The 20,731-nt window shown below is 40.8% G+C and overlaps 1 protein-coding gene across 7 annotated transcripts in view; it reads left to right on the top strand.

Annotated features, from left to right (window-relative positions):
* rps6ka3b (ribosomal protein S6 kinase, polypeptide 3b) overlaps positions 1–20,731 on the top strand; it is a 93,735-nt gene that overhangs the window by 32,664 nt on the left and 40,340 nt on the right. For 3 of the 7 annotated variants that reach the window (XM_061921356.1, XM_061921360.1, XM_061921358.1), the window contains one exon: positions 20,726–20,731. This exon is cut by the window's right edge and continues 111 nt beyond it. In XM_061921356.1, the coding sequence (XP_061777340.1) occupies positions 20,726–20,731 (6 nt within the window). Of the gene's footprint in view, positions 1–12,235; positions 12,385–12,483; positions 12,724–17,548; positions 17,677–20,725 lie in introns of those variants that run through there. The other 4 variants (XM_061921359.1, XM_061921354.1, XM_061921357.1 and 1 more) reach the window with 4 other exon arrangements.

The following is a 20,731-nucleotide window of genomic DNA, read 5'->3' as shown; positions in this document are numbered from 1 at the left end:
AACATTATCACCAAACCTATGCAAGCATCAATATATACCTTGATGTTGCAGAAAAAAGACCATGTATTTTTTTAACCGTTTTCCGAACTCTAAATGGGTGAATTTTGGCAAATTAAAAGCCTTTCTGTTTATCGGTCTTTTAGCGATGACGTCAGAACGTGACGTCACCGAGGTAACACACCCGCCATTTTCATTTTCACATTACAAACTCTGTTATTTTCCGTTTTTTCGACTATTTTTTGGAACCTTGGAGACATCATGCCTCGTCAGTGTGTTGTCGGAGGGTGTAACAACACTAACAGGGAGGGATTCAAGTTGCACCACTGGCAACAAATCTGCCGCCAGACCCCCATTGAATGTACCAGAGTGTCTGCACATTTTACCGGCGATGCTAAGACAGACATGGCACAGAGATGTATGGATAACCTGCAGATGCATTTGCAACGATTAAGTCAACAAAATCACAAAGGGGAGTTTTGTTGATGTTGTTGACTTATGTGCTAATCAGACATATTTGGTCACGGCATGACTGCCAGCTAATCGATGCTAACATGCTACGCTAATCGATGCTAACATCCTATTTACGCTAGCTGTATGTACATTTGAAACTAGATGCCCACATTTAATGCAAAACAAACACTTACCAATCGGCGGATTTAAGTTGCTCCAGTGTCACAAGATGCGAAAGTCCTGATCGTTTGGTCCGCACATTTGACCGGCGATGCTAAGACAGACATGGCACAGAGATGTATGGATAACCTGCAGATGCATTTGCAACGATTAAGTCAACAAAATCACAAAGGGGAGTTTTGTTGATGTTGTTGACTTATGTGCTAATCAGACATATTTGGTCACGGCATGACTGCCAGCTAATCGATGCTAACATGCTATTTACGCTAGCTGTATGTACATTTGAAACTAGATACCCACATTTAATGCGAAACAAACACTTACCAATCGGCGGATTTAAGTTGCTCCAGTGTCACAAAATGCGAAAGTCCTGATCGTTTGGTCCGCACATTTTACCGGCGATGCTAATAAGGCAGCCATGCTATTGACCACTTCATTAGGTACACCCACGCTATGGCCTAATAGCGTCAATAGCTATTCGCTCAATAGCTTCAATTTCTTCTTCAATTTCGTTTTCGCTATCTGCCTCCATACGCCGACCATCTGTTTCAATACATGTGTAATCTGTTGAATCGCTTAAGTCGCTGAAATCCGAGTCTGAATCCGAGCTAATGTCGCTATATCTTGCTGTGGTAACCGCCATGTTTGTAATGGCAGCCCTGTATGACGTCACAGGGAAATGGATAGTGTTTTCGAAGGTAGCGAAAATAAGGCACTTTAAAGCTTTATTTAGGGATATTCCGGGACCGGTAAAATTTTGAAAAAAAAACTTCAAAAAATACAACAAGCCACTGGGAACTGATTTTTATTGTTTTTAACCCTTTTGAAATTGTGATAATGTTCCCCTTTAAAACATTATGTGTCAAGCAACTGGGATGGGAATCAGCACCTCCAAGTCCGAGTCCATGGTTCTTGCCCGGAAAAGGGTGGAATGCCATCTCCGGGTTGGAGAGTAGATCTTGCCCTAAGGGGAGGAGTTCAAGTACCTCGGAGTCTTGTTCACTAGTGAGGGAAGAGTGGATCGTGAGATCGACAGGCGGATCGGTCTGGCGTCTTCAGTAATGCGGACGCTGTATCAATCTGTTGTGGTGAAGAAGAAGCTGAACCGGAAGGCAAAGCTCTCAATTTTTCGATCTAGTTCCCATCCTCACCTATGGTCATGAGCTTTGGGTTATGACGGAAAGGACAAGATCACAGGTACAAGCGGCCGAAATGAGTGGCGGGTCTCTCCATTAGAGATAGGGTGAGAAGCTCTGTCATCCGGGAGGAGCTCAAAGTAAAGCCGCTGCTCCTCCACATGGAGAGGAGCCAGATGAGGTGGTTCGGGCATCTGGTCAGGATGCCACCCGAACGCCTCCCTAGGGAGGTTTTTCGGGCACGTCTGACCGGCTGGCCTGGGAACGCCTCGGGATCCCCCGGGGAGAGATTGACCAAGTGGCTGGGGAGAGGGAAGTCTGGGCTTCCCTGCTTAGGCTGCTGCCCCCGCGACCCGATCTCTGATAAGCGGAAGAAGATGGATGGATGGACATAAAAAAATGGAGCCCAAATGTTTTGGGCAAATTTTGGGGAGATTTTGACAAAGTCGGGGCGCTGATTATTAATAATGACAAGTCAATAACATAAAAACTAAAATAAACAACAATAAAATCGCTGCACAATCATTTGGGACAAGTTTGGGGAGATGTTGACAAGGTGGGCAGGGGACTAGTCAGAAAATGTATTTTAGAATAACTTGAAAACCTCAACCACACAAAATAACATATTTTCTAGCACAAAGAAATGACAGTGTTGTTTTAATAACTGCAATGATAAGGGGGGGGGGGGCAACCTTACACAGGTCAGGAATAGTTTAGTTCCGACATGTGATGCCATTCTGAAGAGACAAAAGTGATAAATATTCATCTCCCAGCATGGCGTGCGCGCTCACATGTTGCATTTCTGCCCGCCGTGTAATTAAGAGGCTTCCAGAGCCTCACTTGGCAACCGATGAAGTGCTTTGATTGCACTAATGAGGGAAGGAGGGTTGTGTGTGTGGGCGTCTGTTTGTTGAAGTCACGGGGAGGACGAGCGCTTGAATGTCGGCACTGTACCAAGACATTGTTGCACTCTGCTCTTTGTGTGCTGCACAGGTTGCCATGGTGACAGGGATGACAGGGTTTACCGTACCCCTGACCCCTTCTTTACACTCGTCGTCACATCGGCGAGAGAGAATTTTCGTTCAGCTGCGTTTTCCGGCGTTCCTCACTGCTGTGAATAAATGCTCCGTGACTGGATTGAAAAGGATGAGTCATTTTGATTGCAACTTTACTTTTTTGCAGCAGAGAATGACTGAGCGCTGTTAGTCAGATATTTGTTCAGAACGCAGAAAGTGCGACAACTGTTGTTGTGTTCCTTCAGAAGTTGTTTGGAAGTTTATCAGGACCGACAATGTTCCGTCTGTCTCCTGTCCACTACTAGTTCTATCTTGCTTTTCTCGACACTTGGTCGCCGACTTTCAGCAAAGGCAACTCAGGATGGGCGATGTGGCCTCAAATCTATATCGCAATACATTAGGGCTGGGCGATATATCGAAATAATGGATATATCGTGGGTTTGTCTCTCTGCGATATAGAAAATGACTATATGGTGATATTGGAGTATACAGGTGCTGTTCATATTATTAGAATATCATGAAAAAGTTGATTTATTTTAGTAATTATATTCAGAACGTGAAACTTACATATTATATCAATTCATTACACACATAGTGATATATTTGAAATGTTTATTTCTTTAAATTTTGATGATTAGTACTGACAATTACTGAAAATCACAAATTCAGTATCTCAGAAAATTAAAATATTAGTTACGACTAGTACCAAAAAATATTTTTGGGAAATGTGGGCCAACTGAAAAGTATGAACATGGAAAGTTTCAGCATGTACGGCAATCAATACTTAGTTGCAGCTCCCTTTTGCCTGAATTGCTGCAGCAATACGGCGTGGTATAAAGTCGACCAGTCTGTTGCACTCCTCAGGTGTTATGAGAGCCCAGCTTGCTTTAATAGTGGCCTTCAGCTCTTCAGCATTGTTGGGTCTGGCATCTGGCATCTTCCGCTTCACAATACCCCATAGCTTTTCTATGGGTTTAAGGTCAGGTGAGTTTGCAGGCCAATCAAGAACAGGGATACCATGGTCCTTAAAGCAGGTACTGGTAGATTTGGCACTGTGTGCAGGTGCCAAGTCATGTTGGAAAATGAAATCTTCACCTCCATAAAATGTGTCCGCGGCAGGCAGCATAAAGTGTTCTAAAACTTCCTGGTAGACTGCTGCATTGACCCTAGACCTCAGGAAACACAGTGGACCAACACCAGCAGATGACATGGCACCCCAGACCATTACCCATTGTGGAAATTTGACACTGGACTTCAGGCAACATGGATTCTGTGCCTCTCCTGTCTTCCTCCAGACTCTGGCACCTTGATTTCCAAAGGAGATACAAAATATACTCTCATCTGAAAACATAACTTTGGACTACTCAGCAGCAGTCCAGTCCTTTTTGTCTTGAGCCCAGGCAAGACGCTTTTGACGTTGTCTCTTATTCAAGAGTAGCTTTACACAAGGAATGCGACAGCTGAAGCCCATATCTTGCATACGTCGGTGCGTGGTGGTTCTTGAAGCACTGACTCCAGCTGCAGTCCACTCTTTGTGGATCTCCCCCACATTTTTGAATCGGTTTTGTTTGACAATCCTCTCCAGGGCGCGGTTATCCCTCTTGTTTGTACACTTTTTTTCTACCACATCTTTGTCTTCCCTTCGCCTCTCTATTAATGTGCTTGGACACAGAGCTCTGGGAACATCCAACCTCTTTGGCAATGACCTTTTCTGTCTTGCCCTCCTTCTTTAAAGTATCAATGGTCATCTTTTGGACAGTTGTCAAGTCAGCAGTCTTCCCCATGATTGTGTGTCATACAGAATCAAAACGAGAGACCATTTAAAGGCTTTTCCAGGTGTTTTGAGTTAGTTAACTAATTAGAGTGTGGCACCAGGTGTCTTCAATATCTGACCTTTTCACCATATTCTAATTTTCTGAGTTGTTGAATTTAGGGTTTTCATTGGTTGTCAGCTATAATTATCTCCTTTTTGGCAAAAAACACTTGAAATGTATCAGTCTGTTTGGAATGAATGTATACATTCTACAAGTTTGACTTTCTAAATGGAAGTAATGAAATAAATCAACTTTTTCATGATATTCTAATAATATGACCAGCACCTGTATGTTCTCACGCAGTTGCTCTTAGCTGCTGGCATTACACTACAGGCTCTTCCCAAATCTTTGTTGTCTCTCCTTCTCACAGACAGCAAGCGCACCTTCTTACATACGTCACATATGTATACGCCCTCGCGAAGCAGAGAGTAGCGCCATGACTAACGTTAGCTGTGGTGCCAGTGGTAATACGAGAGAAAGAAGGTGCAAATCTGGTAACAAATGAAGGAAGAATTCATTCCCAAGAAAAACAGCAGAGGGTCCATCGTCTGGCGGTGATTTGGCTTCAAGCGGGAATATGTCGAACAGACAACCGTAATTTGTCATGTGTGGGGCAAAAGCGTTGCTACAAAAAGTAGCGTTACTGCAGATATGTAGCATCATTTGAAGAGTCACCTGCTAGAGCAGGGGTCGGGAACCTTTTTGGCTGAGAGAGCCATGAAAGCCAAATATTTTAAAATGTATTTCCGTGAGAGCCATATCATATTTTTTAACACTGAATACAACTAAATACGTGCCTTTTTTAACTATGACCAACATTTTTAGAGTATAATAAGTCTCCAATTCTTTTTAATAACATTGTTATTTCTTGATGGATGGATTAAAATGCATGAGAATGTTTTATATTTTGAACGTTATTTTTAACACTGTGATTACCAGCTGAATTATTCATTACTTATTGTGTTAAGCAATGTCAGCTAAGATTTATCTGGGAGCCAGATGCAGTCATCAAAAGAGCCACATCTGGCTCTAGAGCCATAGGTTCCCTACCCCTGTGCTAGAGAATGAAGAGTGATTACTCCGCATGTCAACATCTCCATTCGGTGCCGCACCAACAAAATGCTGAGGCAACCATTTCCACATCAACACCGTTTAAAAAAATAGTCGACAACATAAGGAGATAACGTCCGCAGTAGGGCTGGGCGATATGGCCTTTTTTAAATATCTCAAAATTTTTAGGCCATATCGCGATACACCATATATATCTCCATATTTTGCCTTAGCCTTGAATGAACACTTGATGCATATAATCACAGCAGTATGATGATTCTATGTGTCTACATTAAAACATCCTTCTTCATACTGCATTAATATATGCTACTTTTAAACTTTCATGTAGAGAAGGAAATCACAACTATGTCATTTGACCAAAAGTGTATTTATTAAACAGTTATTAGCAGGTGACTTTTCAAATGATGCTACATATTAGCAGTTATGCTACTTTTGGTAGCAACGCTTGTGCCCCACACTTGACAAATTAAAGTTGTCTATTCGACATCTTTCCGCTTGAAGCCAAACCACCACCAGACGATGGACCCCCTGCTGTTTTTCTTGGGAATTAATCCTTCCTTCATTTGTTACCAGATTCGCACCTTCTTTCTCTCGTATTACCACTGGCACGGCTTCGCCAGCATTACAGCTAATGCTACCCATGCTGCTACCTCTCTGCTATGCGAGTGCGTATACGTATGTGACGTATGACGTGACAGTATGTGACGTGTGTAAGAAGGTGCGCCTGCTTGTCTGTGAGAAGGAGACACAAGGAGTGGGAAGAGCCTGTAGTGTAATGCCCGCAGCTAAAAGAAACTGTGTGAGAACATATACTCCAATATCACGATATAGTCATTTTCTATATTGCACAAAGACAAACCCGCGATATATCGCGTGTATCGATATATCAGACATAGTCCGCAGTAGTCTCCCACATAGCGATTTGATTTCCTATTATGCAGCTCATTTTTATATGACAGTTATTGAAATATCTTGTGTGACATCATGCACAAAAGTGCACTTTGTTTTAAACTATTGTAGTGGCGTTCTGTACAAAAAGTGCACTTTAATTTAGTGTTGTTTTGATATGTCATCTTAGTGACATCATGCACAAAAGTGCACTCATAGCTTGTCTTAAAATGTGACAATCTTGCACTTTCTGTTTTGAAATGACATGAATGTTTGTGCCACTGCCTAAAGGCCTACTGAAATGAGATTTTCTTATTTAAACGGGCATAGCAGGTCCATTCTATGTGTCATACTTGATCATTTCGCGATATTGCCATATTTTTGCTGAAAGGATTTAGTAGAGGGCTTCACGCTGGCAGAGGGGTTAGTGCGTCTGCCTCACAATACGAAGTTCCTGTACTCCTGGGTTCAAATCCAGGCTCGGGATCTTTCTGTGTGGAGTTTGCATGTTCTCCCCGTGACTGCGTGGGTTCCCTCCGGGTACTCCGGCTTCCTCCCACCTCCAAAGACATGCACCTGGGGATAGGTTGATTGGCAACACTAAATTGGCCCTAGAGTGTGAATGTGAGTGTGAATGTATGTGTTGGCCCTGCGATGAGGTGGCGACTTGTCCAGGGTGTACCCCGCCTTCCGCCCGATTGTAGTTGAGATAGGCGCCAGCGCCCCCCGCGACTCCAAAAAGGGAATAAGCGGTCGAAAATGGATGGATTTAGTAGAGAACATCGACGATAAAGTTCGCAACTTTTGGTCGCTAATAAAAAAGCCTTGCCTGTACCGGAAGTAGCAGACGATGTGCGCGTGACCTCACTGGTTGTAGGGCTCCTCACATCTGAACATTGTTTACAACAATAGCCAGCAGTAGCTAGAGCTATTCGGACTGAGAAAGCAACAATTTCCCCATTATTTTGAGCAAGGATGAAAGATTCGTGGATGAGGAAATTTAGAGTGAAGGACTAGGAAAAAAAAAAAAAGACGATAGCAGTGGGAGCGATTCAGATGTTATTAGACAAAATCTCTCAAAAGTGGCGCACAAAAAGTAAGCCAGTTTGTGATCCACCTTTGAGGACGTGAGGATGCCGTTGAATCTGACCCAGAATCTGACCCAGAATCTGCTGTACACAAACAGACACTCATTAAGCCAGCGCGTCCTCTGTGCACGTGCACGCGCGCTACGTGCGCGCCGCACAGATTGAGTGTCTGCTTTTTGCCAGCTCCTGAATAAATGATGACGGCCTGACTGCTCGTGCCCATCAATGTTTCATGCTCTCATCCTCTCCTTCGCTCTCACACTCCACTCTTCCGCCTTCATCTTTTTCCTGCTCTCTCGCAATCGTTTCTTCAGCGTGTGGCCTGTTTGATGCTGACGCAGTAAGTGGCACGGCCACTAAGCAAAGTGCGTGGTCGTCAATTTGTCACTAAGCATTGTCGTTGCTGAGCCCTCTCTCTCTCTCTCTCTCTCTCTCTCTCTCTCTCTCTCTCTCTCTCTCTCTCTCTCTCTCTCTCTCTCTCTCTCTCTCTCTCTCTCTCTCTCTCTCTCGGCTTGACAGGTGTGTGCGTGTGTGTGTGTGTGTGTGTGTGTGTTCCGGCAATGTTGACTTGGTGGGGACATGGCTCTGTTTACACAGTCACCTTTAGGGGACCTCTGACGTTATGGGGACAAAAAACAGGTCCCCTAAAGCAGTGGTCCCCAACCTTTTTGTATCCGCGGACCGGTCAACGCTTAATAGTGAAGTGAATTATATTTATATAGCGCTTTTCTCAAGTGACTCAAAGCGCTTTACATAGTGAAACCCAATATCTAAGTTACATTTAAACCAGTGTGGGTGGCACTGGGAGCAGGTGGGCAAAGTGTCTTGCCCAAGGACACAACGGCAGTGACTAGGATGGCGGACACGGGAATCGAACCTGCAACCCTCAATTTGCTGGCACGGCCGCTCTACCAACCGAGCTAATAATTTGTCCCGCGGCCCGGGGAGGGGGTCCTTTTATTTATTTATTTATTTATGTATTTATTTACTTTGTCATGAAAAAGAGAGGTTTTTGTGGTTGGTGCACTAATTGTAAGTTTATATTGTGTTTTTTATGTTGATTTAATAAAAATTAAAAATAAAAAAATATATTTTATTTTATTTTTTTCTTTTTTAAATAAAAATGAATAAAACATTCTTCTGCGGGCCGGTACCAATCGGGCCATGGCCCGGTGGTTGGGGACCACTGCCCTAAAGGGAAACCTTTTTAAATGATTCTGAGGATCATGTCATATTTAATTTGAACTTTTTTTCTAAATGGTCCTCAGTAGTCACGTACAAATTTGTGTGAATTATGCAGAATTATTTAAATTTGGTCCCCATGAACCATATTAACTGTTTTTCCCCAGGGTCCCCAGTAAGTATAATCAGCACATTACTTCATCAATCCAGAGATTTAAAGACGTGTATGAGCTAACTGGGCAGTAGGCATTTTACCTAATTTTTTTTTTTTTATGCCTCCACTACCTGTAGAAAGGGTGGTCCCCACAAGTCATGATCAACAACTTGGTCCCCATTCCAAATTATAACCTGTGCGTGCGTGTGTGTGTGTGTGTGTGTGTGTGTGTGTGTGTGTGTGTGTGTGTGTGTGCGCGTGTGTGTGTGTGTGTGTGCGTGTGTGCGTGTGTGTGTGTGTGTGTGTGCGTGTGTGCGTGTGTGTGTTCTGGCAATGCCTACCTAATGGGAACATCGTTCCGTTTACACACTCACCTTTAGGGGACCTCTGACGGTATGGGGACAAAAAACAGGTCCTCTAAAGGGAAACCTTTTTAAATGATTCTGAGGATCATGTCATATTTCATTTGAACTTTTTTTTTTAAATGGTCCTCAGTAGTCACGTACAAATTTGTGTGAATTATGCAGAATTATTTAAATTTGGTCCCCATGAACCATATTAACTGTTTTCCCCCAGGGTCCCCAGTAAGTATGATCAGCACATTTCTTCATCAATCCAGAGATTTAAATATGTGTATGAGCTAACTGGGCAGTGGACATTTTACCTCATTTTTTTAAGCCTCCACAACCTGTAGAAAGGGTGGTCCCCACAAGTCATGATCAACAACTTGGTCCCCATTCTAAACTACAACCAGTGTGTGTGTGTGTCCGTGTTTGCCAGCATGTTATTTGAGCCACAGGCTTCAAGTGAGCGGAAATGCACTTTCAGCTCCCAACCTGGAAATCGAGTGTGTTCTGGTAATGCTTCTTAAATGGGGACATTGCTATGTTTACACAGTCCCCTTTAGGGGATCTCTGGCGGCATGGGGACAAAAAAACAGGTCCCCTAAAGGGAAACCTTTTTTAAATGATAGTCAGATCTATTGTGAAGATGCCTAAGTGATTTTTAAGCTTTGGCCCATAAAACATGTTTACTAGTTAGTTTGAGTGTGAGACATTTGCACAGATCCCCCTCATCAGGCTGTATCTGGTACTGCACTTGCTGCTCTGCTCACACTTCTTCAACCTGTAGAAAGGGTGGTTCTCACAAGTGATAACTTGTGTGTGCGTGTGCGTGTGTGTGCTTGTGTGTGTGTGCGTGCGTGTGTCCGCGTTTGCCAGCATGTTATCTGAGCCACAGGCTTCAAGTGAGCGGAAATGCACTTTCAGCCTCTAACCTGGAAATATCAAGTGTGTGTGTGTGTGTGTGTGTGTGTGTGTGTGTGGTGGCCATCCAGCCTGTTAATTTGATTGCGTAACAGGATTAGAGGTTGCAGATTGTGTGGAATGGAATCCCAGGCCGCTCGATCTCTGATGCTATGCAAAGCCTAGGCACACACACGCAAACACACACACACACACTCCTATGACATTGACTTGTAAGTTGGTGTAGTTCCCCTGTGTGTCAAGGAGAACATTCTGTCTGTTTTTTTTGTTTAGGGGGGAACTGCACTTAAAAAAAAAAAAAAGTGTTTATCATTCAAAATCTCGATGTAGGACAAGAACACAGGTTTTTCTTTTTTTTTAATGCATTCTAATTTGTAAAAAACAGCAAGTACTAGGTGGCTAAGAATGCAGATAATGAGAATGCATAATTCCACTCATAAAAAACAATCAAAAACAGCCAATAACACTCAATGTACTTTTTGTGATTTGAATATTAACCAAGTATTAGCAATGTTGTTATTATAAGCGCTGACGCAGACAAAACAGTGGCCTAGTGGTTAGAGTGTCCGCCCTCAGATCGGTAGGTTGGGAGTTCAAATCCCGGCCGAGTCATACCAAAGACTATAAAAATGGGACCCATTGCCTCCCTGCTTGGCACTCAGCATCAAGGGTTGGAATTGGGGATTAAATCACCATAAATGATTCCCGGGTGCGGCACCGCTGCTGCCCACTGCTCCCCTCACCTCCCAGGGGGTGAACAAGGGGATGGGTCAAATGCAGAGGACAAATCTCACCACACCTAGTGTGTGTGTGTGACAATCATTGGTACTTTAACTTTAACTTAACTAGTTTATGCTGCTATATAAAGATACTGAGCCGGCGAGCTGATGCGTCGCCTCTGAATCGGTGAAAGTTAATTCTAGATTATAAATCATGCCTCTCACCTGGATAGTGGAAGGATGTGGACATAAACTGAGAAATTAGTCAAATTTGACATCCAACTTATACCTCAAGATGGCGAGAAAGACTTAAAAAAACGTTTGTTTTGGGACACTTTTTTTTTAGACCGCCAGTTGTGTTATGACTAATCATTAATCGAAAAAGGAAGATACAAACATCCATTAGTCGGCATCCCAGTGAGAGCAGAAATTGTACAGTCTGTGATTGCTTTATTATGGTCGTAGTTTTTATTTATTGTTGAGCACTGAGCATGACGCTTAGGGTTTCATTAAAGCTAGATCTGTTTGGCACACAGCTTCTAAAACTTGTGGATCATCCTCCTCATATTCAGGCTCAAAAATATACGTGTCTGGATCGTCATTTGCCCCAAAGTAATCTTTGTTGTTTCTCATGAAGTCTGCATGATTAGGAGTAGTAGTGTTGTTGTTGGAGGGAAAAGCCAACGTTGTGATGCGTCTGAAAGAGCCTAAAATGAGCAGAATACCTAAATATGACATGTTTTTATGAATGTGCAAGTTACATTACATACATAATTACAGCCTGTAAAGTCGATGGAGTGCTTTATAGGCGGAAGAGAGCTACTTCCATTAGCTCCATTGTTTGCTGACTTTTGTTAATGTTTATTTACGAGTTAGAATGCATAAAAAAGGAAAAACAAATGTGTTCTTGTCGTACATACGGATTGTAAATCATTATTTTCGGACATCTCTACTTTATATATAAGTGTGTACAGTGTTTATTTTGGTACCAACAGAAGAAGTATGACTTCGGGTTTGTCCCTCTGTTATTTGCTCTTTGTTCCCGTCCATGTTGTGGCTGGAAATGTCCTCACACACGGAGGGCGACAACAGGTGGAGGTAACCAAAGAAATGTCACACCGCACTGGCATTGTGCAAAGTGTGCGTGTGTGTATGTGAGACAGGTGGGGGAATATGGACATGGCGGACTTGGACGGGTCCAAATTGTGTGGTTGTTTCATTGAGGACCCCAGTGATGATGCAATAGAGTGAAATTGTCAGTAAAAGTTGTGTATTGGATTAGAGGAAGGGGCTGTGGGGTTCTTGTCGTCGTGGTCTGCTGTCATTGGTCAGCGTGTGTGTTGGAAGGGGGTCTCCAGGACACCTGATGGAAACTTTGGATGGAAGGTTACAGCTGTGGGTCTGCGGACGAGGGGAGTGAGGTCAGTGTGGGGAATCCCACTCCCTCCACACACACACACACACAGCTGCTCTTACTGCGGGTATCCCCTCACTCTGACTCACACGGCAGCCACTCGCCGTCACAGCTTCGCCACAAGCAAGTCGCGCTCCCGCCTGCGCCGTGTTTTGACATGACGGTCGGCAGCAAGCCTCCGTGCCTGTGCGCCCTCGACGGCCTCCTGCGGGCCCTGAGAGCTCGGCTGAAAGCGCTCCGTCACTCGCTGTTGCCCCCCAGGAGGGACGGCAGCCCCGGGACGGCGGGCCGCATGAGGAGGGGGGGGGTGTTGGGCTGTCTGGGATCAGCACCCCGCAGCTGGACTGTGAGTTGTCAACATGCACGCCATGGAGTGTGATGGTTCTGCTTTATTTCCAACATGTAGACAGTTACAATATGATACATCATGTCATTTACATAATCTCATTTATCTTTACAATATAAGTGTCAAACTCAAGGCCCTGGGGCCAGATCTGGCCCGCCACACCATTTTAAATGGCCTGCAAAATTAATAATACTTTATATTTCCTCACTACTTTTATTTGTTCTTAAAATTTTTGACATAAAAAAAAATACAGGTTTAAATAGGAGCGGGCTGATTGACACCAGGTGTGGCCAGGTGCCAATCAGCTGCAGCTGAGGGGAAACAGGGCTCAGGGAGAAAAGCAGGAAATGACCAAAATAAAAGCGCTGACAGGAAACAAAGACATATGCAGAAGAAAAACTAGAACAAAACAAAACTGTCAGAGACAAGCCTGACAATCTGCTTGACTTCTGAGTTTAAAGCAAGTTATTCATCAAAGTGTACACTATAACAATGAGTACAGATTTTACCGTAAAATTATGGCCACCCAGCTTCCCTTTTTAGCCGTAAAAACAACTTGGGTATGTTTTTCCCATTTTCAGTAATACACAGTAAAAACAACAACAACAGTAGATTTTGCAGCGAAAAATCGGCAGCTCCGTTGTATGAAGTTTACCCTAAAAATAATGTTACTCTTTTCCGACTTTTTCACAGTAATATTCTGTAAAAAACTGCACATTTTCAGGAAAAATGTTGCAAATGAGCTGCCTTTTTTGTTTAACGTAAAACAACTTTGGTACCATTTTTCCATTTCCAGTAATAAATTATAAAAAACAACTGTAGGTTTTGCAGCCAAAAATTGGCAGCTCGGTTGCAGGAATTTTGCAGAAAAAACAGTGGTACAATTTCATTACATTCATAGTATAATACAAAAAAAACACTGCAATTTTTGGGAAAATTCTGTTGAAATCTTTTTTTTTTTTTTTTTTTTTTTTTTTTTTTACCCTAAAACAACTTAGTAAGAACAACAACAACCGTAGATTTTAGGGCCAAAAATTATCAGCTCAGTTGCATGAATTTTACAGTGAAAAAAAGACATCCATCCATCCATTTTCTACCGCTTATTCCCTTTCGGGGTCGCGGGGGGCGCTGGCGCCTATCTCAGCTACAATCGATAGTGGTACTATTTTCATTCCATTCACAGTACTATGCTGTAAAAAAAACAAACAAACAAAAAACACTGCAATTGTTGTAGGAAAATTTGGCGAATAAGCCGGCTTTAAAAAAAAAAAAACATGTATTTTTATTTTTTACCATAAGACAACTTTGGTACCGTTTTTCCATTTCCAGTATTTCCTATAAAAAACAATTGTAGATTTTACAGCCAAAAATTGACAGCTCATTTGCATGAATTTTACAGCTAAAAAAAGACAGTGGCACTATTTCCATTCTATTCACAGTAATATGCTGTAAAAAAAAACAACACTGCAATTGTTTAAAAAAAACTCTGGCAATTGAGCTGGCTTTTGTTTTGTTTTTACACCGTAAAACAACTTTGGTAAGGTTTTTCCATTAATAAAATTCCACTATAAAAACAACAACAATAACCATTGATTTTAAGGCCAAAAATAGTAATATGCAAAATAAACACAGATTATGGTAGAATTCTGGCGACTGAGCTGCCAGATTTTTACAGTAAAATCTAAAAAAAAAATGTTTACAGCGCACGTAAAAAACATATAATGAACAAATACATGGGCAATTATGTGATATGAGGAAAAACCGTATACATTTATACATTATACCCCTGGTGGTGAAATCTATCAAAATTTGGGTGGTCCCAAAAAGGAGAGATTTTTCAATGACTGTGTGTAGGATTTAAAAGTGCTCCCCCTCTGGTTAACATATGAAATAACAAGTGTGCGTAAAAAAATTAAGTGCGCCTCTCTTTGGCCAAAATAAATAACAAAAATTAAATGAATATATATAGAGAGAGACATACTGTAATAACTTGAAGCAAATAATGAATATTAAAAAACAATTACAAAATGTAAATTAATTAATTAATTACTAAAAGCAGTCTTTCTCACAAAGTGTCGACTTTTTCTTAAAAAAAATTGGGAACAATTTCGCATGTTCTTTCTTTTTCTGTAATATTGCAGTATTTTCTCGTAAAATTATTACTATTTTAATGTAGGATTGTTACTTTTTAATGAGAAATGGTGACATTTGTCAGATCAAATTCTGACTCATCACAATGTTGCCATTTTTTTTGTTGCTCTTGTAAAATAGTGACATTTTAGTCATAATTTTGGCAAGGGAAATTCCGATTTGTTATTATAATATTGCCGTAATTTGAAAGATTTCTTACTAAATTGTGACTTTGGTCGATTAAAGTTACAACTCTTTTCATAAAATTGCGAAAATTCTAAGCTTTCTTGTAAAATTGTGACAGTTATTGAGTAAAATTCCAACTTTTAGCATAAAATTGCACAAATGTTCACTTTTTCTTGTAAAACTTTGACTTGCGTTGACTAAAATTCTGACTTTTGTTATAATACGGACAAAATTCTAAGTTTTTCCGGTGAATTTGTGACTTTCTCTTGTGAAATTCCAACTCATTTTTCACAAAAAGCTTTTTTATATTTTTGTAGTTTGTATATGTTTTTAATATTGTACAAACCCTGTTTCCATGTGAGTTGGGAAATTGTGTTAGATGTAAATATAAACAGAATACAATGATTTGCAAATCATTTTCAACCCATATTCAGTTGAATATGCTACAAAGACAACATATTTGATGTTCAAACTGATAAACTTTTTGTTTGTTGCAAATAGTCATTAATAGAATTTGATGCCAGCAACACGTGACAAAGAAGTTGGAAAAGGTGGCAATAAATACTGATAAAGTTGAGGAATGCTCATCAAACACTTATTTGGAACATCCCACAGGTGTGCAGGCTAATTGGGAACAGGTGGGTGCCATGATTGGGTATAAAAGCAGCTTCCCAGAAAATGCTGTCTTTCACAAGAAAGGATGGGGCGAGGTACACCACTTTGTCCACAACTGCGTGAGCAAATAGTCAAACTGTTTAAAAACAACGTTTCTCAAAGTGCAATTGCAAGAAATTTAGGGATTTCAACATCTACGGTCCATATTATCATCAAAAGGTTCAGAGAATCTGGAGAAATCACTCCACATAAGCGGCGTGGCAGGAAACCAACATTGAATGACTGTGACCTTCGATCCCTCAGACGGCACTGTATCAAAAATCGACATCAATCTCTAAAGGATATCACCACATGTGCTCAGGAACACTTCAGAAAACCGATGTCACTAAATACAGTTGGTCGCTACATCTGTAAGTGCAAGTTAAAGCTCTACTATGCAAAGCAAACCATCCAGACTGTTATCAACGCAAAGTTCAAAAGGCAGCATCTGTGATGGTATGGGGATGCATTAGTGCCCAAGGCATGGGTAACTTACACATCTGTGAAGGCACCATTAATGCTGAAAGGTACATACAGGTTTCAGAACAACATATGCTGCCATCTAAGCGCCGTCTTTTTCATGGACGCCCCTGCTTATTTCAGCAAGACAATGCCAAGCCACATTCAGCACGTGTTACAACAGTGTGGCTTCGTAAAAAAAAGAGTGCGGGTACTTTCCTGGCCCGCCTGCAGTCCAGACCTGTCTCCCATCGAAAATGTGTGGCGCATTATGAAGTGTAAAATACGACAGCGGAGACCCCGGATTGTTCAACGACTGAAGCTCCACGTAAAACAAGAATGGGAAAGAATTCCACTTTCAAAGCTTCAACAATTAGTTTCCTCAGTTCCCAAACGTTTATTGAGTGTTGTTAAAAGAAAAGGTGATGTAACACAGTGGTGAACATGCCCTTTCCCAACTACTTTGGCACGTGTTGCAGACATGAAATTCTAAGTGAATTATTATTTGCAAAAAAAAAATAAAGTTTGAGTTTGAACGTCAAATATCTTGTCTTTGTAGTGCATTCAACTGAATATGGGTTGAAAAGGATTTGAAAATCATTGTATTCCGTTTATATTTACATCTAACACAATTTCCCAACTCATGTGGAAACTCATATGGAATACAAATCTTTATACATCTAGAAAGGGTGGTCCTAAAGAGGCAAGCATTTTTCACAGGTCTCAAGTAGGTAAGAAGTACACGAGTGTGTGTGTGTGTGTGTGTGTGTGTGTGTGTGTGTGTGTGTGTGTGTGTGTGTGTGTGTGTGTGTGTGTGTGTGTGTGTGTGTGTGTGTGTGTGTGTGTGTGTGTGTGTGTGTGTGTGTGTGTGTGTGTGTGTGTTCAGAGCGCAGGTGCTGGCTTTGCACTTTTAATCCCGTGATTAAGAGGTGCGACATGAGCATCCTGTCGCTCCGGCTCTGCTCCGCCATCTGTGATCTGACTCACATTCACGTTCATTTAAAATGTCAACATTCTTCAAGTCGTCAGTATTTCCAGTCTATTCCTGCAAGTATAACATGTGTTTGCCCCCTTATTTAATGTCATCATCGTTACCTGCAGGCCTCTGCAGAGTCGGCTACAGTGCACAGATGAGTTTTGCTGCTAAATGTCCATGCAGTTGAAACATTGTTGTAACTTGCCTAGTTTTATGTCTTGCTGTTGCTGATTTGAATTCCCCAGAAGGCCAAAACGCACGTGCCAGGGTGACTAACGCAGCAAGCGAATAGTGCGAGAGACAAGTGTTGGAATAAAGACCGAAGTGGTGAGAAAGGAGGTGGGAACGCGGGATGGGAGGGAGTTGAAGATGTGTCTGAGTGATATCAAGCGAGAGGAGGAGAAGAAGAAGTGTCAGGAATGATCAAAAGCCGGCGGCGCTCGGTCCCGACGCTCAGCATGTTGTCGCCGCCGAGCCTGCGACGCACTCCGGACTACAGGATCCATCATGCACTGGCCGTCTGCAGGTCGCCCACCTGGGATGTCCAGGTATGATGGAGGACGTAGACAGGATGCGGGGGACCATGATGGGAGAACGGGGGTTGAAAGTATCAGACTGAACGCCATCATTAGTCACAGTGGCACAGCACAAAGCAGGTACCGGGGGTGGCTCCATGACAACCGTGCATGCGGGCGGTTATCAGCCATTGTGTGCATGACAAATGTGGAGGAAGCCTGTTCAACCTGTCGTCGGCTAATGGCGTAGCGCTGTGGTTTCGCTTGATTTCCAGGTATCCTGTCTCCAACAAACCGTAGCAGCTGGAATGTGACTCAGTATTGTGTAGATCTCTGCCAACTAAACCATCCTCTACAACTGTCTTATAAGTTCCACTCCAAAAAAAGGGAACTGCTCTCTTTCTGGAATTTTGCTTTTTGTTGAAAAATTATTTTGAGAGACAAGGACACACATTTTTTTTTTTTGAGGTGTGGGTGTTAAAGGTTGTAAATAAAATGCTTGGGAAATTGTGGCTAATGAGAGTTGCCGTTGTAGCCTTCAAAACCAGCTAAAATAACTTGAAAATTCTACAACAGTTTGTATACACACTGCAAGTGTATATATAATGTAGTAACAGACACCTTCATATAAACACACTTTTATAAACACACTGCAAATATATATATATATTTATATATATATATATATATTTGGGACGGCGTGGCGCAGTGGGAGAGTGGTTGTGCGCAACCCGAGGGTCCCTGGTTCAAATCCCACCTTGTACCAACCTCGTCATGTCTGTTGTTTCCTGAGCAAGACACTTCACCCTTGCTCCTGATGGGTGCTGGTTGGCGCCTTGCATGGCAGCTCCCTCCATCAGTGTGTGAATGTGTGTGTGAATGGGTAAATGTGGAAGTAGTGTCAAAGCGCTTTGAGTACCTTGAAGGTAGAAAAGCGCTATACAAGTACAACCCATATATATATATATATATCCATCCATTTTCTACCGCTTATTCCCTTTTATATATATATATATATATATATATATATAATGTAGTAACAGATACCTTAACAATATGTACTTTATACACACTAAGTATGTATGTATATATATATATATATATATATATATATATATATATATATATATATAATGTAGTAACAGACACGTTCATAACAATATGTAATATGTACAATATACATTCTGCAAGTACATATATAATCTAGTAACAGACACCTTCATAGCAATATATAATATGTACAATATACACACTGCAAATATATATATAATGTAGTAACTGATACCCTAATAACAATATGTAATATGTACACTATGCACACCGTAAGTATATATATATATAATGTAGTAACAGACACCTTCGTAACAATATGTAATATGTACAATATACATTCTGCAAGTACATATATAATCTAGTAACAGACACCTTCATAGCAATATATAATATGTACAATATACACACTGCAAATATATATATATATATAATGTACTAACTGATACCCTAATAACAATATGTAATATGTACACTATGCACACTGTAAGTATATATATATATATATATATATATATATATATATATATATAATGTAGTAATAGGCACCTTCATAACAATATGTTTTATATATACACACTGCAAGTATATATATATGATGTAGTAACTGATACCCTAATAACAATATGTAATATGTACACTATGCACACTGTAAGTATATACAGTATATATATATATATATATATATATATATATATAATGTAATAGACACCTTCATAACAATATGTTTTATATACACACTGCAAGTGTGTATATAATGAAGTAACAGACACCTTCATAACAATATGTAATATATACAATATAAACACTGCTATTATATATAAAATGTAGTTACAGACACCTTCATAACAATATATATATATGAACAATATACACCAAGTATGTATATAATGTAGTGACTGATACCCTAATAACAATATGTAATATGTATGCTATGCACACTGCATGTATATATATAATGTAGTAACAGACCTTCATAACAATAAGTTTTATATACACACTGTAAGTATATATATATATAATGTAGTAACAGACACCTTCATAAAAATAGGTAATATGTTTATATACACACTGCAAGTATACTTATAAAGTGGTAACGGACACCTTCATAACAATTTGTAATATGTACAATATACACACTGCAAGTATGTGTGTAGATATATATTATTTTGTACCAATTCCCGTTCATATTTCACTGTTTGTTGCATTTTTGGTGCGTTTCACTTGATTGCAAAATATGTCGATCGAAAGAGGGTGTGATGTTCATATGTTGTCAATACTCAGTGTTTTATCCTTCATAGAAAAATTTAAAATTCCATTATGTTTTTTAAGGCGATCTGTCATAACGTTTTTAGTATTCAATCAGACATTATTGTGAGGTTTTGTATTAGTGTTCCTAAAAATAGATATACCAGCCCCCAGAGACCTTTTTTTTCTCTAAATTTGGCCCCCGAGTCAAAATAATTTCCCTGGCCTGCTGTAAAATCATAAGTCAAGCAGATATATAAGTATTTGTTTTTATTTAGGCAAAACATGTTTGGAAATGATGATAGCATACTGTAAGAATCAAGGGTTGGAATTGGGGGTTAAAAAAACAAAAAGATTCCTGGGCGGCGTGGCCACCGCTGCTGCTCACTGCTCCCCTCACCTCCCAGGGGGTGATCAAGGGCAATGGGTCAAATGCAGGGAATAATTCCGCCACATCCGGTGTGTTTGTGACAATCGTTGGCACTTTAACTTAATATTTATTGCAATATTGGATACTGTTAACACTTAAAAGGTATGCAATTTCAAGCAATACATATGTTTTTTCTGTCAAAATGAAAACAATCAACTACATTTAGTGAGAAAATATTAAGTACTTTATTGACACATATCATGTCCAGGTGTTTGCGGGCTAGACAAAATGATGTCGAGGGCCGCATCTGACACCTGTGAATTACACATCATCGAGTCGACAGCAGCCCCCAAACCTGAGCGGTTTCGTTTTAGTACTCCACGAACAATAAGAAGATGTGTGTGTGTGTTACAGGATGAC

Source organism: Nerophis ophidion, linkage group LG15 (genome assembly GCF_033978795.1).
Source record: "Nerophis ophidion isolate RoL-2023_Sa linkage group LG15, RoL_Noph_v1.0, whole genome shotgun sequence".
Lineage (NCBI taxonomy): Eukaryota > Metazoa > Chordata > Actinopteri > Syngnathiformes > Syngnathidae > Nerophis > Nerophis ophidion.
The sequence above is the reverse complement of the archived record's forward strand: the minus strand, read 5'-3'. Positions and strand labels throughout refer to the sequence as shown.